Below are 14,682 nucleotides of genomic sequence, written 5' to 3' on the forward strand. Positions count from 1 at the left end.
GCCATCGCAGTTCAAAAGGTGCATGTGATTCCCCGAAAATTTTCGGACCCGGCGATTGCAGGCGTCTGCTCAGAACCGGCAAATCTTTGGTTGGGTGAGAGTTTCAAGATGGCGGCAGAGCAAAGATGGAAGTGGGCACTTGCGAAGGTGCGGTCTCCTTCAAGTCAAGATTGCCAACACGTGCAGGGTCTTAGTGCCACTTGAAGTGAGCAAACAAAATAGATCGTGGCTAGTAAGTCACTGCGTAACACAAGCATTGGCTTAATGTGAGAAGGGGGACCAGAAAACTGGTTTCTAGACAAGATCGTCCTGCAGATCGACTGCTCTAAGCAGGTGAAACGAGGCCTGATGTTGTCATCTAAGTTGGATACCCTGCGCGACATGACTGAGGAGAGCCACGTGGATCCTTCTTCCCTGACAAATGTCAAGGAGCTTGGAGCTGGTGCCTTTGCCACAGGTTGGCTTTTCGGATCGCCTTGTAACCTGAGTCTGCTCTGTGATGCTTTTGATTGTGTTCGAAAGTGTTATGAAAGCTAGCAAGCTGCACTGGGTTTGTGAGACTCTAGCTTCAGAGTAGTTCGATCATTCTTTTTCTGTGTCACTGGTGCAGTCGACCTGTGCAAGTACACAACCCCCACGGGCGGTGAAGTGATGGTGGCTGTCAAACGATTGCGGCCCAGCATTATCAAAAATAAAGAGGAGCTGCACAATTTTATCGAGGAGACGAAGCTGTTGCGCAAGTTGCAACACAGGTGCCTCGCTGGCCTAGAATTACTCCAATTGTCCTCCTAAATGCGTCACAGCTACGTGTCCGTAGCGCCCAAGCATGTGTTGATCAGCACTCTGCCTGCATGTTGAGAAGCTTTGCTCAATTGTGGTGGGATCACCTTTGCATGCAGGCGCATTACATTGTGGAAATCTATGCTCAAGTGTGGTGAGATCAGCTTTGCACGCAGGCACATAACAAAGTACATAGGAGTTGGGGGCCGCATGGAAGGTTCTTTGCGCAATGCAGAGCAAGCCAAGGAAGTCCTCAATTCTATGTACCTTGTCCAGGAATATATTGATGGGGGAAATCTAAGAAAACAGGTCTTAGAGCAGGTGCGCTCCTCAGAAAGAGCTAGTGTGCATTGTGACTTAGTCTTCCACGAGTTCCACAAAGGATTTGCTCACATAGCACCAGTGTTGCTGACAATAGTAAGGTGCCATTCAATTTGTAAGTGTAGACACTGCACATAGTGGCTTTGACCGGGCATGACGATGTCTTGCAGATGTGCACAAACCACTTGAAGAAGAAGTACTACTCAGAGGCACAGGCGCTACAATGGGCAATTCATATTGCCAAGGGGCTCAAATACCTGCATTCAGCCAAGCCCAAGGTCAGTGCCAGGCTTACTTGAACAGGTTGCACTGTGGCCACACCAAGGTTGCGTGAATCCTGAGAGGTGCACCAAATCACAGAAAGCTTGTGACACAGCACGGGGCTTGATGATGGCTGAGAATTATTGACTGAACAGGTCATTTGGAGGGACGCAAAGCTGGAGAATATTCTGATGCGGAGTAGGTTGCCGCTCCTTTCAATTGAAATGATTAGTTCTCAGAGTCTGAGAACAATCACTTTCCACTTTCCCTCAGCCTTTCCTGACGATTGCAAACGATTTAGCAATATGTTGTCCCTACCTGCTACTGATGGGAGAACCGATGCTGTAGAGGTGGACAACGGGAAGAACTTGGAGGCATGCCTGGCAGACTTTGGCCTGGCAGCTGTCCTGCCGACACCAGGCAACAAGCAGAGCAGCGAGCTGTGAGTTCACCATCTCCATAGAGGCAGAAGTGCATCTGTGCATTTGCACTTTGAGTTTGTCTGCATTCATCCTTGTTTTTATGCAGTAGGGCATCAAAAAAATACCAAAAATGTAAGCAGACTCTGGCCGTGTGTCTGCGCAGGAGGCAATGCGTAAGAGAGTCGCGCAGCACGGGAGATGTTGCCTTGGACAAATTGTCAATGGCGCTGGATGATGTCCTGGAGGGGCACAAGCTGGAAGTGGAGTCCGCAGAGTAAGTTTGATGCTCTCCTATTCTTCAGAACAATTTGTGCGGGCGTGGTCCTCCTCAGAAGCTCAGCTGATGGTTGTCTGTCCATAGTATGTGCTTGATCTGTGCATAGCATGTGCTGGTGGATTTCCCACGATGTGGCCATGCGCTTCTGTATATTGGAATTTAAGATATTGCCCAACCTGCAGGCCACAACACCTCCAAGGCGACGGAGAGATCTTTGAGATGACAGGGAAGACAGGGTCCTATTTCTACATGGCCCCGGAAGTGGCCAATGAGGCGCCCTACAATCAGAAGGCAAGGACTCCTTGGTCTCCTCCCTTTGGCACACATTAATAGTGGCAATTACTGCTCCTGGATGCTCTCATAATGTCAGTGGCATCCCGCGATGTTCACAGCATATATTTCGGCAATGCTTCCTGTGCTGTCTCACTGAGTGTTGGCTGCTGTGCTGTCTGTGCAGGCCGATGTGTTCTCTTTTGGCGTCATCCTGTACGAGCTGTTTGTGGGCGCAATCACTTCACAGCTGGTCGTGGGGCCGACTGGCAACATGAAAGCAGCAGAGATTTATGCAGCCAAGGTGTGCCTCACATTTGTACATTGCTGACTCTCTTCTGTCAGTGATTTTATTCACTGGGAGCATGCTAGAAAATCATGCCTCTGCTTGGTTGGGGCCTGACTAGTGGCATTCACCGGGTGTAAAGGTCTGATGAAGCAGCATACCCCCAAAGCTGCCACTCACCTGAGGGTGACAGTCCACACACAGCTGCACAGGAGTTGTTGGTGGAAACTTCCAGAAATTGTTGTGATGATAATCGTTATTATTATTACGTTTTCCTGCCGGAGGCAAGGTGTGTTTGCAGCCAAGCTGCAATAAAAGGCTACCCCTTGTTGGACTCGCCCGACCCAAGCAAGAACCAAGCATCCATGGGCACGGGTGCGAAGACCTGATACTAATAATATTGGCTACTGACAGGTGGCGAGCGGGTACCGGCGGCCACTGCCGGCGTTCCTGCCGGAGCAGCTGCGCGCGCTGATCAGCGAGTGCTGGGCTCAGGACATGCGCGAGCGGCCCAGCATGGCGCAGGTGCTTGAGCGGCTGAGAGAGATCGAGGCCTCGCGCGTGCTGGACAAGAAGGACTCCAAAAAGGAGGCCAAGGCCAAGGACGCCAAGGCGAGCGACGGCGAGAAGAAGCACAAGAAGTGGCACCATTTCTTCTCCTGACAGCAAAACGGCCACGCTGAGAGCGACTAGTTGAATAGATTTTTTTTGCACATTAATGCGTTGCCCAGAGGGGCCTGTAGTGTCAAGTGATAGTGGTCCCACTTGGATTGTTGTGGTCCTTCACAGCATTTGTGAGCGCAGAGTTGTCGAGTGTCTGCAGTGGTCACCCGTCACTGGTGACCGGTGTGGATCAGCAAGGACTCTGTGGATACTGCGTGCGGTTTCAGATACTTGTACTGACAACAAATGAGCATTATGTAATGAGCATCATGATGACGTTGGGTTCACCGGTCCAGTTGCAACATTGCTGTTCTTAGGTGCGTTATAGGAGACTTTCAGGTGTGATTAAAGTCAGCATTGCAGTCCGAGCATGTGAGATTGTCATACTTCTCAAGACATGTCAGGACTAAATACTTACTTACCAGTAATGAACAGCAACGTATGATGAGTGGGTAAGCCAGATTTCAAAGTATGCATTAATGTATGCAAATATTTGATCAAGCTTTGAATGAATTGACCAAGCAGTATTGCGCAAATGGGTGTCAGTGGACCATGGAAATAATTTTGTTGGTGCCCTCTGGATATCTTTGGTTCCCACATTATTTGTCCTGGGGGGGGGTGCTCGTCAGTGAGCAGTTCCCGCAGCATTTACCTTGTAACATACGCATTCAGTGACCTCCAGGCACCAAATGAGCTTTATTCAATGAGCACTGCGCTGCTACCTCAACTCTGCTGATCCCTTGCGACAGCACTGCTTTTGCAGCTTTCCTTTTGTGATGGAGCCATTGCCGCGCTGACATGGACCTATCACCACCCTCTGGAGCACTGCCCCCTTCACAATCATCAGTACTCTTCACTGACATCATCGTCCTGGTCAGCATCTTCTTCCTCTTCTTCCTGCTCTTCCTCTTCCCCATCCTCCATGCCATCTTGTTCCTCCTCCTGCACATGTGAAATATAAGGATTGCCTCCGGAGATGTCTTCCCATCCTCGCCTCTTCTGCCCTTAGCTAGATGAGCTACAGCGCAGAGGAGTGCAGGAAAAGAGATGAGCCATTATGGAGGGGCAATCTGGTGATGGAGTGCAGAGCACCTCTTCTTCCTCTGTCATCTCATCGTCACCATCGTCATCGTCATCCTCCTCCTCCTCTGTTTGATTCTGCTGAGGAACGCCCAGAGGCGTCTCGCCCCTCTTATAGTCTCGAATCGTCTGCCACTGCATGCAGACAGAGTGTAATGTCGATAAGGAAGCAGAAAAGGGCTCACTAGCAAGTTCTATGCCGAGATCGTATAAACTGCATGAAGCAGTGTTAACAGGCGTGGGAATTACGCACAAAATACAAATACACCTTATTGGATTCAACAAATCTATTATTGAAGAAGGACACTGTAGGGAGGGTGAGCCAGGTGTAGAGACCTTCTCTTTCAATTCTGCCTCCCGTTTCGCCAATAGGGCTGCTTGATCAGGCTTGCTCGCTAGGTCTTCCAAAGTCTTTGGAATCAGACTTGGAAGCAGGAACATTGGATGCTTCAAATCATGCCTTCTCTGCCACTGACACTCCAATGTGATGGCCTAATGTCCATGTGTAGGCGATCGCAGTCTTTCCAAAGGATCACTTGCCCTTCGAGGACAGTTGAGAGACTCAACATTTGAATATTTGGAGAAGAGAAGAGCAGGAAGAAGGAGAGAACGTTGACTGCGCAATCGTCGGCACGTGTTGGCATCATGGCTTGCACGTGACCTTTCAGGCTGGGTTTTCCCCTTTGCTGAAGAATTCACAATACAATGTTGCTGTGAACAAAAGCGTTGCAATCCCAGCATAATAGCTGGTGGGCCGAATCACACAGGGCGCGGCAGTTGTAGGTGAGGAACACAATCCTGGATCGCTGTGCCTTGTGGCTGAGGTGAAACACATCTGTTTCGCAAGCGTGTCATGTGAGGCTATTGCCAAATGTGAGGATCACAATTGGTAGTTTAATGTGAAGTTTAAAGACACAGAGACATTCAGAAGATGGGCAAGGAAAAGAAAGAAAAGCATAAGAAGGAGAAAGACAAGAAGAGGAAAAGGGATCACGATGGAGATGAAGAGCGGAATCGGGAGAAAGCCCACAAAATGGTGAAGCTCTCTCCTTCGACCTGAACATAATGCTTGTCACAACACCAGCTCCCTCTTTCCTGAATGATGGTAACCACAGGTTGATGGGTTCTCTTAGAATTCATTCGCAGCCTTTCACGATATATTTGTTTTCAACGTGTTCAGCTACTTCGTGAAATTCAGCACGCGGCACCTTACAGATCCTTGACAACACAAGTCTGTGGCTACAGGCAAAAAAGGTGATGAAGAACCTCGAGAAGGGTGGCGCATCCGGCCACGGCTACACAGACGCCGAGAATCCCTTTGGCGACGCAAAGGTGACGGAGCGTTTTGTGTGGGGCAAGAAGATCGAGAAGCAGCTCCAGGATGGCGCAGACGTGAGAGAACTCACCTCCAAAGCCGAGAGCCGGCGGCAACAGGAGCGCCTGGTACGCCCTTCCCTTCTTTCTGCAACCTCTTTTCGAAGATAACCCAAGCATTGCAGGCATCTTGAGTTGTTGCAAGAATTACAGGGAGCTTGAAAGCCTGAAAAGTGGCCCCAAACTCTCCTGGTGCTGTGTGCCTGCACTGAACGGTTATCACTGACCTTGTGCGACTGAGATGACCCTTGTTATTAGGCACTCTGACGAGTGCAGAGTGGGTTGCCCAGGCGGAGATAGAGAAGGTGCGGAAGCGGAGGGAGGAGCGTGCTGCGGAGCGCGCGCTGCAGGAAGAGGAGCTGAGCATCATGCAGCGCGAGCGCGCTGTGCTGGAGGGTGTCGAGATGGAGGCTAAGGAAGAGGAGGTTTGTAACGCAATCATGCTCTTTGTATGCCTTCTAATAAGGGGTGCTGTGTCTTTGCAAGAGCTTGGTTTCGACATGGTTTTGAGCACAACAAAGCATCCAGAAGCAAATTTACTCACGGCAGTCCATTGAAGTCAGCAACTGACGGACGATTTGTCTTCACATTTAATCAGTACATGGCCTGTCAGCATGCATGGATGCCATCTGGTCAAGTGACATGCACTCGTAATTGGCTCACATGCACTCATATGTGCTGCATGCTGCCTGTTTTAGCTACCGATGGTCACTCTCATTGTTCCTGCCATTCCTGCAGTTCCACCTGGAGACGGCGAAGAAGCGGGCGCAGCAGCGCATGCGCGAGGGCCGGGCCAAGCCGATCGACGCGCTGGCGATCAACCTGTTTCTCATGGAGGAGTTTGACGTCAACATGACGGCCCCTTACTCGGTCTTCATCGGCCTCACCCTGGACGATGTCGAGGAGCTCTGCGACGACATCAAGGGCTACCAGGTGTGCAGTGGAAGCATCTTTGAATCAAAACACTCCTATGTACCCAAGGCTGCTGTAGAGGGATCCTGATGTTGCAATGATCCTCTTCCCAAGGCTCCTGTCGAGGGATTGAGACGTCCAACTACAGGCTGGTATGCGCAGATGCGTTGCTCTGGTCGTGGTTCACAAAAGGAGGTAGAGGGTATGATTACAAGTCTTGCTGATGCCCAATCATCTCTAGCTTGCGTGGCGCTGATAGTGAGGAGCATGCCTGCAAGCTAGACTTGGCTGAGTGCGTGCAAATGGCAGACAATGTGGCTTTTAGCTGAACCCACCCGTCACTCGTGAGGATGGATATGTTTCCTAATGCAAGCCGTTTATTACTAGAATCTGGGTGGGTAATGCACATTGGCACGCTCCAAACAGGCGCTGGACAGCAAGGACGGAGTGCACAAGGAGTTTTGGGACGCGCTGGGTGAGGTGGCAGAGGTCGAGTACCTGGAGGCGAAACACACGGAGGAGGCCGACCGCGCACGCATGCGCGGCGAGCCGGAGCCGGAGCACCGCGGCGAAGTCGGCCTGCATGCCGCCGTTGACAACGACATCCAGATGCTCCTGGCAGGTGCGCAGACATCCACAGTTTCTTTAGGAGGCTACTTTGGGGCGGCAGAGTGTGGGGCCATGTGTTGTGTGCGTGACAATCGGCGGGACAAGGCACCATTAACCTCTGTCATGTCAGAACTGCATCGGCAGGCAGTTGGCCTGGTGTCGGTCTGTTGTCAGGCAGCTCGACTATATGTGTCCGCCAGAGGTGGGCAAGATTGTGCAGGATCCTTTGCAAGACCTTAGCTGCGTTTTGGGAACTGTGCTGCCATTGGGAACTTTGCTGCCATAAGTGTGTGTAGCCCTCCGTATGTAGATGTAAATGGCCCGTAGAACCAAGCTGAGGCTGACTCCAGCCTGAGGTGGAGGAGATGTGGTCAAAGCATCTGTGAGACTGTGCTGCACAGTAGAAGTGCGCATGCGCAGGCAAGTCGCACATGGAGCTGTCGGAGATGGAGGAGGGGATCCAGGCGCAGCTGGACGGCGGCGACGCGGCCGACCCGGAGTTTCTCGCCGCGGTGCTGAAGCGGCTGGCGCTGGCAAAAGCCAAGGCGCGGCTGCGCGAGATACATGAGGCCCTCCTTCGCAAACACCTCGACCGCATCGTCGCAGCGCCCGACCACGCTGAAGATGTTGCCGCCGCCATGGGCTGGGCCGACGAGGACAATGTACGACTGCTCTGTTGTCCTCTTTTTCAGAACACTTCATGCTCGGCTCTCTTGCTGCGTCGTCCCAATAGATCAGGGACTCTCAGAGGGTATTTCTGCCGCCATGGGCTGGGCCGAAAAGGACAATGTGAGTTTATTTACTGCATGAGAATTTGTTCAGCTGTTCCTTTCAGTTCGTTCCCGCAGATTCCAGCTTTTTTGCTTTGACTGAATACTTCTGTTCTACGGCTGCTGTTTAATTGAACACTGTTGTGCTGTGGCTGCTGTTTGGCACAATGTGGACATCCTGCCTTCTCTTCCTTTTCTACTGCATGTTCAGCTGCCTTGCTAGAGCGTCAAGCTCTGAGCTTTAGCGAGGCTTCACTAGGTGATGTCGAGGTTTCTGAGGGATTGTCCGAAGATAATCTTTTATTTATAATATAAAAAGAGGCTCAAGAGAGGCTGTCATCACGATAATGGTATGCTCTTCAGAAAGAAATGAATTGGCTGGGAAGTGCCCGTTTGGTTGACCATCAGCCGAGGAAATCATTCCTTTTGTTATTACATTCATATCAAGTCCGTCTGAAATGATGTTTTCTGCAACTATTCTATTCCCTGTGCGCAGGGGAAGGTGGCCCCGGAGAGGGACGAGGCAGAGATTGATCTACCGATGGACGAGGACACAGAAAAGGCCGAAGCTGCGGGTCAGCAGCCGGTCGAGCCGGTGCAGGAAACCGAGGAAGACGAGTATGAGGAGCCCGAAGAAGAGAATGTTGGGCAGTGGTCGCCGCGGCCGCTCGAGCCGGAGCACGTGGTGGGACAGGATGTGATTCCTGAGGAGGAGGACGCTCGGCTGCTGGACCTGCTCAGAAAGAAGGTGGGTGCTCTCCTGTGCCCTTGTAGTGCGCTGCATGCCTGTGTCAGACTGGACCACCTATTTTGATAGCGTGGTCGGGGTAGCAGTCAGCTCAGTCTGTGCGTTTGTTGCGAGAGTGTGATGGACGACACTGCATGCCTGTAGCAGTGTGCTTGTTGTTGCAGCAGCGGTGGGAGCTCCATCTGACGCTGCGATAATATAGGCATGCCACATGCATGCAGTGCTGCCCGATGAATATGCCAATGTTGATGCTGAGGGTGCATGCTGCTGCTGTGCGCAGGTGAGGTACCATGCAGCGCAGCAGTTCAGCCGCGCGGCTATGCAGGAGGCTGCGCAGCGCGGCAGCGGTGCCAGCGCTTCCGACCGCGCCTACCAGGTATCTCTCTGGCCCTCCCATTTCAAACTCCAAACTTATGCTCACCTCACCACTTTACCTTTCACAATCGCACCTGCAACTGCGCTGCCCCGCTGCTATAATGCAAGTCCTCTGAGACAAGAGCCAGGTGTTACACCAGCGCTGCGCAGATGACGTTGTTAATTGTGAAGAGTAAGATGAAGTCTATCGCTGGACAGGGCACCTCAGAAACCCAGCATGGATACCACTCTCATGACATGACTGACTAGAGAGTCAGTATCATGACTGCTAGCCTCTCGTTCTGAGTGTGCTGGTGTGGCTGCCCCTGCAGGACATGCTGCAGGATGCAACGACGGCCGGCGGCGTGCACCCCATGATGCGCCTTATTGCCGACGCCGCGCCGCAGAGGGGCGAGATCGCCATGCGCTCAGGGCAGGCCCCAGAGGTGCGCACCACTTGACTCGTTACATCCTCCTCCCCTTCCTGCACCTGCACATGTAGTGTGGTTCACACGGCATTGCGTGTGTTTTCAATCCAGACCGTGTGTTCAATTTGATGAGTGCATTGATGGTCTGGTAGTCTTGACGCATTTTCCTAGCTGGGTGCTTCCAGAAACAGCTGGATTTCGGCTTTTTTATCTCTTAGCACAGGACCACTGCCCCTACAGCTTCTTCAGCTTGCATGCCTGGAACATGCAGAGGGTTGCCTTGACAGTGCCATTGTGTATTGCCCGGGGCATGACATGAGCGCTGACCTGCTCACCGGCAGGTGGAGGATGCTGAGACGCAGCGCTTCAAGGCGGCCTCGGCGCGGCTCATGGGCGACATCAACGACGCCGGAGACGCGCCCTTCCGCGGAGAAGTCCAGCTCGACTCCAAGGTGCCAGTTATCATCCTGATCCCAACTGGTCCTTGTGCTGCGCTGAGTCCTCAGGATTGCAACAGCCACTGCCTGTGCTTAGTCTGCTCTCCGCCTTCTTGATTTTATCCACCTCCTGGTTTGTCATTGCTCGGTCTTCCCCAGCATCATCATCGCCCCATGCTCAGACAGCTCTGTGCTCCTGCATGATCACAATAATCGTCAGTGACGTGGGATGGTCAAAAGTTGGGACAGTTGAAATCTTGGCAGATGCTGTGCATGCCAGGGCTTGCTTGAATCATTTGAGTTTTGCCCCTCACGGCTTTCAATGCGGTAGTTCACAGGTGCTTGGGGCACAGTGAGTGTGATGTTAGTTGCAAAATAAGTATCGCCTGACATGACCTGCATGTGCAGGTGTGCTGATGGAATGAAAATTTACATCTGTGTTCTAGACCATCGGCCTGACATGTGCCGACATGTGCAGGTGTACTGGTGGAATGAGAAGTACCGGCCGCGCAAGCCCAAGTACTTCAACCGCGTGCACACGGGCTACGAGTGGAACAAGTACAACCAGACGCACTATGACCATGACAACCCCCCGCCCAAAGTGGTCCAGGGCTATAAGTTCAACATCTTCTACCCGGACCTCATCGACAAGGATGAGGCGCCCACCTATTCCTGCGAAAAGGTAAAGCTACAAAACAGCATGATCTTCTGGCTTTTCTTCTCTGCATGCCTGGACGTCCTGCCATGCCATGTGGTGCCTTGTGCCTCAAGTAATGTGTTGTACTTGGAGGCTTCTGGTGAAAGGCTGTCTGTGTGCCTGCATCTCCACCTTCATGCGGCAAATCGGCATGGCAGGCCTGATGAAATACTCTGACCTTTGCTGGCAGAGGGAGATGTTGGAAGTACCAAGACAAAGCCGCGCTGGACATATTTGTTCTCTGTCAAAAGCCACTCAGAAAGCGTGCTGGATGGATTGCATCTTGCCTCTTGACAACCCTGACTTCTGCCAACTGGAGGCGACATTGCCTTGATTGGTGTACCACCCTTGCATGGTGATCCACGACAGGGAGGAGTGGACAATAAGAGTGGCCAATATGTGTCCAGGCAGGGCAACTAAGTGATTGTTCGTGCCCCAAACAGGACCCGAACGCGGATGAGCACGGCAGCACGTGCCTGCTGATATTCCACGCGGGGCCGCCGTACGAGGACATCGCCTTCAAGATCCTGAACAAGGAGTGGGAGTACAGCCACAAGAAGGGCTTCAAGTCCACCTTTGAGCGTGGCATTCTGCACCTCTACTTCAACTTTAAACGAAACCGCTACCGCCGCTAGCCGCCCCGGGCTTCACCGGCCGCTGCAGCCGCTGCCTGATTGTCTACTCAGGAAGCCTCTTCTTTGGCACTGGTAGTGTGGGCACCGCAGATTAATTGGCAGGATCACGTCATTGCATTCTCGTGGGAGTCTTGCGTTGGGATGCAGCAATGCTACCGCAGCTTAGAAACAGTGAGGGTTATGTGTGTGATAACTTAAATAGGACATGCGCTCAAGTGAGCATGCTTGGGAAGGTGTTCTGTTTCATTGACATGTCAGCGGTGTTTGCAGAGATTGTGAATTGGAAGTAATATAAAACGTAATTGTAACCGAATTTTAAGTGCCATTTTTTGTGAAAGTGAGGCAACTGCTATTTGTCACAAAGTGCTGGCCATGGTATTTTTATATCTCCCTGGACCATGATTCCAACATCCTGATAATGTACACATGTGTATGGCATAGCCATTGCGAGAGGGTGAGGTAGCATGAGTCAAACAGTGTTGATCTCAATGTTCCTTACATCTTTCCACCAGTCCTTCTTACATCTCTCCATCAGCCCTTCTCTCTTCCTATCAATACACAGCTCAGCAAATCTCAAACACAGAGGCTTTCCCAAAAATTAGCTTGTGTCCTTCCCACAATTGTGGTATCGCAATGTCATGAATGATCGATCTCATAACACACAAAGACAGCCTGAAAACACCACCCAGTTGACATGCTTGAACTTTCACAGGATCCAAGCATCGCAGTTCGGTTGCAAAAGCATCAGTAAGTCATCTCGCAAATATACAGTACGCATCTACAGTTAGCAATTCACCAGATTGCAAATCATCGCCGTTGCCAGTTCCCAAAACAAAACCATTATTGTACAATCTCCTCAGTTCTTCACCAAACTCCTCTCACTGACATGCTTGCAAACGCAGGTGCAAATTCAAATCCATATTTTAAAATGAGCGCAGTTCTCAGTCCTCGTCGACAAACTTGCCAGAGCCCTCGTTGATGGCAGCCAGGAAGGGGAGGATGACTCCAAAGACGAGCAGCACAGCATCCACATCCTTCAGAGGGATACCAGTCTGCAATACAAACATGCCAGTTTTCAGCACACCCCAAATTCCTCCCGAATCAACTTGCATGCGCAATGGAATGGCAGCCAGTGCTCTTGGGTTCTGCCAGAGATCGACAGCAGCATCGCATGGGCTGCATGCACACAAATATGGATTGCACAGCGGACACAACAATAACACAATGCATAAATCTGGCTTCATGGCAGATAGACTAATTCGAGCGAGAATGTTGAGTGTTGATTGCACACCTCAACGTTGAGCTGGCCAAGAATGCCCTTGCCAGTGAGGCCCTCGCCGATCAGAGAAGCCGCAAAGCCAAGCTGCGCCAGGCGGCCTGCGAAGAGCTCGTTGGCCTTGGTGAAGCCGAGGCCCTTGATGCCGAAGAACTTGCCAGGGGTCACCAGTGACACCTTGCTGTCCTGCAGTGCTCCCTTGGGCCGGGGGGTCAGCTCCTCCTCGTCTGGCACGAACGTTCCCTGCAAATGATTAATGACAATGTTGTCAGCACAGGCCGATCTAGCTGCGGAGATAAAGATGGGGAGTATGAATGCATCGCTGTCAGCACAGGCCGAGCTACAGCAGTTCACAGAGACTGCGTCAGCACAGGCCAGGCTGCTGGGATGCACAAAAGCCTGGGAAGCAAGAGGGCATTGCTGTTAGCACACGCCAGCTGCAGTGATGCACAGTAAAGCACAGTACGGTCGGAAGCAGGGGAGCAAGCATAATGCTCAAAGCTGCAAGCATTGGGCTCCCGTGTTCGCACAAACCAGGCAGATGCAGACAGTGTGACAGGAAATGTGCTCTTTGCATGTAGGGGTAGCCGACAGCAATGTCCTTCTGGGCTGTGTGGCGATCTTATCAATGTCCAGCAAGACTGAACTGAGAGAAAGGAAAGGAGTGCGCACCTTGGCCGGGAGGAGGGCAGCAATGAGGTTGAAGGCGATGATGAAAAGGACGATTCCATCCAGCTCTTGAATTGGCAGCCCTGTCTCAAAGCCCAGCTGCTGCAGTGCTCCCTTGCCTGTCAGCAGCTGCAAGAACGCACACATCTCTTGTCAATTTCAAGCTGTAGCATTTTCACATTTTTGTGAGCGGTGAAGAAGGCAATGCCATTGAGCCTTTGCATGTTGCACATGGGCAATCAGTGCCCCAAGTTCATGCATCTTGGTGACCGGTCAAGAGGGCAACTGTCAATAAGCGTTTGCACTTTCACCTCAGCATTCAGTGTCCCATCATCACAAGGATGATCAGGGTGCTCTAGAAGTTGCAAGATGCTTGCTCCCCAAGGAGTGCAGGAAATTCTTTGTCAGGTGTTTGGTGGGTGTGTGGGAAGAGAAAGGCATACCTCTCCAATGATGGAGGTGGCAACACCGATCATGGCAGCGCGGGAGACGAAGAGCTCGTTTGACTTGGTGAATCCCAGGCTGACGGTCTTCTCGCCGACCTTGAACTGCTGTGCCTTGATGTCCTTGCCTGCCACCAGCTTCTTTGCAGGCGCCTTGGCAACGGCTCCCTGCAGCCACAGCCAAGGTTGTTCAGATGAGAGTTCAGATGAGAATCTAACAGATGATGTTTTGCTGAGTGGGGCAGTCTGCAGCTCACCAGTCAGTCAGTTTTTTCCTGAAAAATCGAACCTTGTGAATCGACCTCAACTAAGTATATAGTACACCACGACTATGGGTAGCGCCACTGGCGGATCTTGTGGTCTACACTGAGGTGGGCACAAGCAAGCGAGCCCCAAGTCGGCCCCCCTCCTTTTAGATGAGTGAAAAAGTAGTTCTTTCACTGCAAGGGAAAATTTAGCGCTTCTTGCAGGCCACAACAGGTGTAAGTGGCTCTCACCAGGGCATCGACTGCCCATCTGAGAACCAATTAACTCGCTACAGACAGTAAACGCGCAAGATCTTGCGTGTTCGATGTGAACACCTATGAAAGACTTCACGCGTTTATATGAGAGAGTCCCACGTGCAGCTGAGGGCAGCGTTTCAACGCGCTCAGCAAGTGTCGAACAAGGGCTACGGACTTCGCAAGAATTGAATGGCGATGTTGCACACCTTTGTTGCGCGAGCCTTCAAGACGGCGGAGATCTGGATGGCACGAGGTGCAGAGGCGCGCGACCTGGCTGGGAGTGCCAGTTTCTGCCCGGACAGGAAGGTCGAGGCTGCACCGAGAGAAGAAGTATAAGCTGCGGTCTGCATCTTATGGATGTCTGATATGCTGCTAAAAGGGGACGAAGGGGTGGTCGGGTACTGGAAGTTGCAGCGTGAATAAATCGGTAGAATGTTTTGAGCTCCAGACTTCCTCGGCGCAGTTTA

The 14,682-nt window shown here is 51.8% G+C and overlaps 4 protein-coding genes across 4 annotated transcripts; 2 read left to right on the forward strand and 2 right to left on the reverse strand.

The window, feature by feature from the left end:
- Nucleotides 1-108: 108 nt before the first annotated feature.
- On the forward strand, nt 109-3,280 carry COCSUDRAFT_44483 (kinase-like protein; the record flags this gene model as incomplete). The annotated part of the gene is made up of 10 exons (XM_005644113.1): nt 109-147; nt 334-457; nt 611-752; nt 957-1,101; nt 1,272-1,379; nt 1,713-1,804; nt 1,948-2,058; nt 2,244-2,322; nt 2,519-2,635; nt 3,032-3,280. The coding sequence occupies 10 exons, from the start codon at nt 109-111 to the stop codon at nt 3,278-3,280; spliced, it is 1,206 nt and encodes a 401-aa protein (XP_005644170.1).
- Nucleotides 3,281-4,123: 843 nt separating this feature from the next.
- Nucleotides 4,124-4,501, reverse strand: COCSUDRAFT_58374 (hypothetical protein; the record flags this gene model as incomplete). The annotated part of the gene is made up of 2 exons (XM_005644114.1): nt 4,124-4,222; nt 4,373-4,501. The coding sequence occupies 2 exons, from the start codon at nt 4,499-4,501 to the stop codon at nt 4,124-4,126; spliced, it is 228 nt and encodes a 75-aa protein (XP_005644171.1).
- A 1,116-nt stretch (nt 4,502-5,617) lies between these two features.
- On the forward strand, nt 5,618-11,648 carry COCSUDRAFT_67727 (hypothetical protein; the record flags this gene model as incomplete). Its single annotated transcript, XM_005644115.1, has 11 exons — nt 5,618-5,803; nt 6,025-6,159; nt 6,473-6,667; nt 7,073-7,268; nt 7,676-7,917; nt 8,522-8,773; nt 9,054-9,149; nt 9,460-9,573; nt 9,897-10,007; nt 10,471-10,674; nt 11,133-11,648. 11 exons carry the CDS (start codon nt 5,618-5,620, stop codon nt 11,322-11,324), a joined length of 1,923 nt encoding a protein of 640 aa, XP_005644172.1. The 3' UTR covers nt 11,325-11,648.
- A 617-nt stretch (nt 11,649-12,265) lies between these two features.
- Nucleotides 12,266-13,796, reverse strand: COCSUDRAFT_19247 (hypothetical protein; the record flags this gene model as incomplete). The annotated part of the gene is made up of 4 exons (XM_005644116.1): nt 12,266-12,376; nt 12,616-12,843; nt 13,273-13,398; nt 13,713-13,796. Coding segments are annotated over 4 exons (549 nt in total), but the record flags the coding sequence as incomplete, so codon positions are not given.
- Nucleotides 13,797-14,682: the final 886 nt, after the last annotated feature.

This window comes from Coccomyxa subellipsoidea (assembly GCF_000258705.1).
Source record: "Coccomyxa subellipsoidea C-169, whole genome shotgun sequence".
Lineage (NCBI taxonomy): Eukaryota > Viridiplantae > Chlorophyta > Trebouxiophyceae > Coccomyxaceae > Coccomyxa > Coccomyxa subellipsoidea.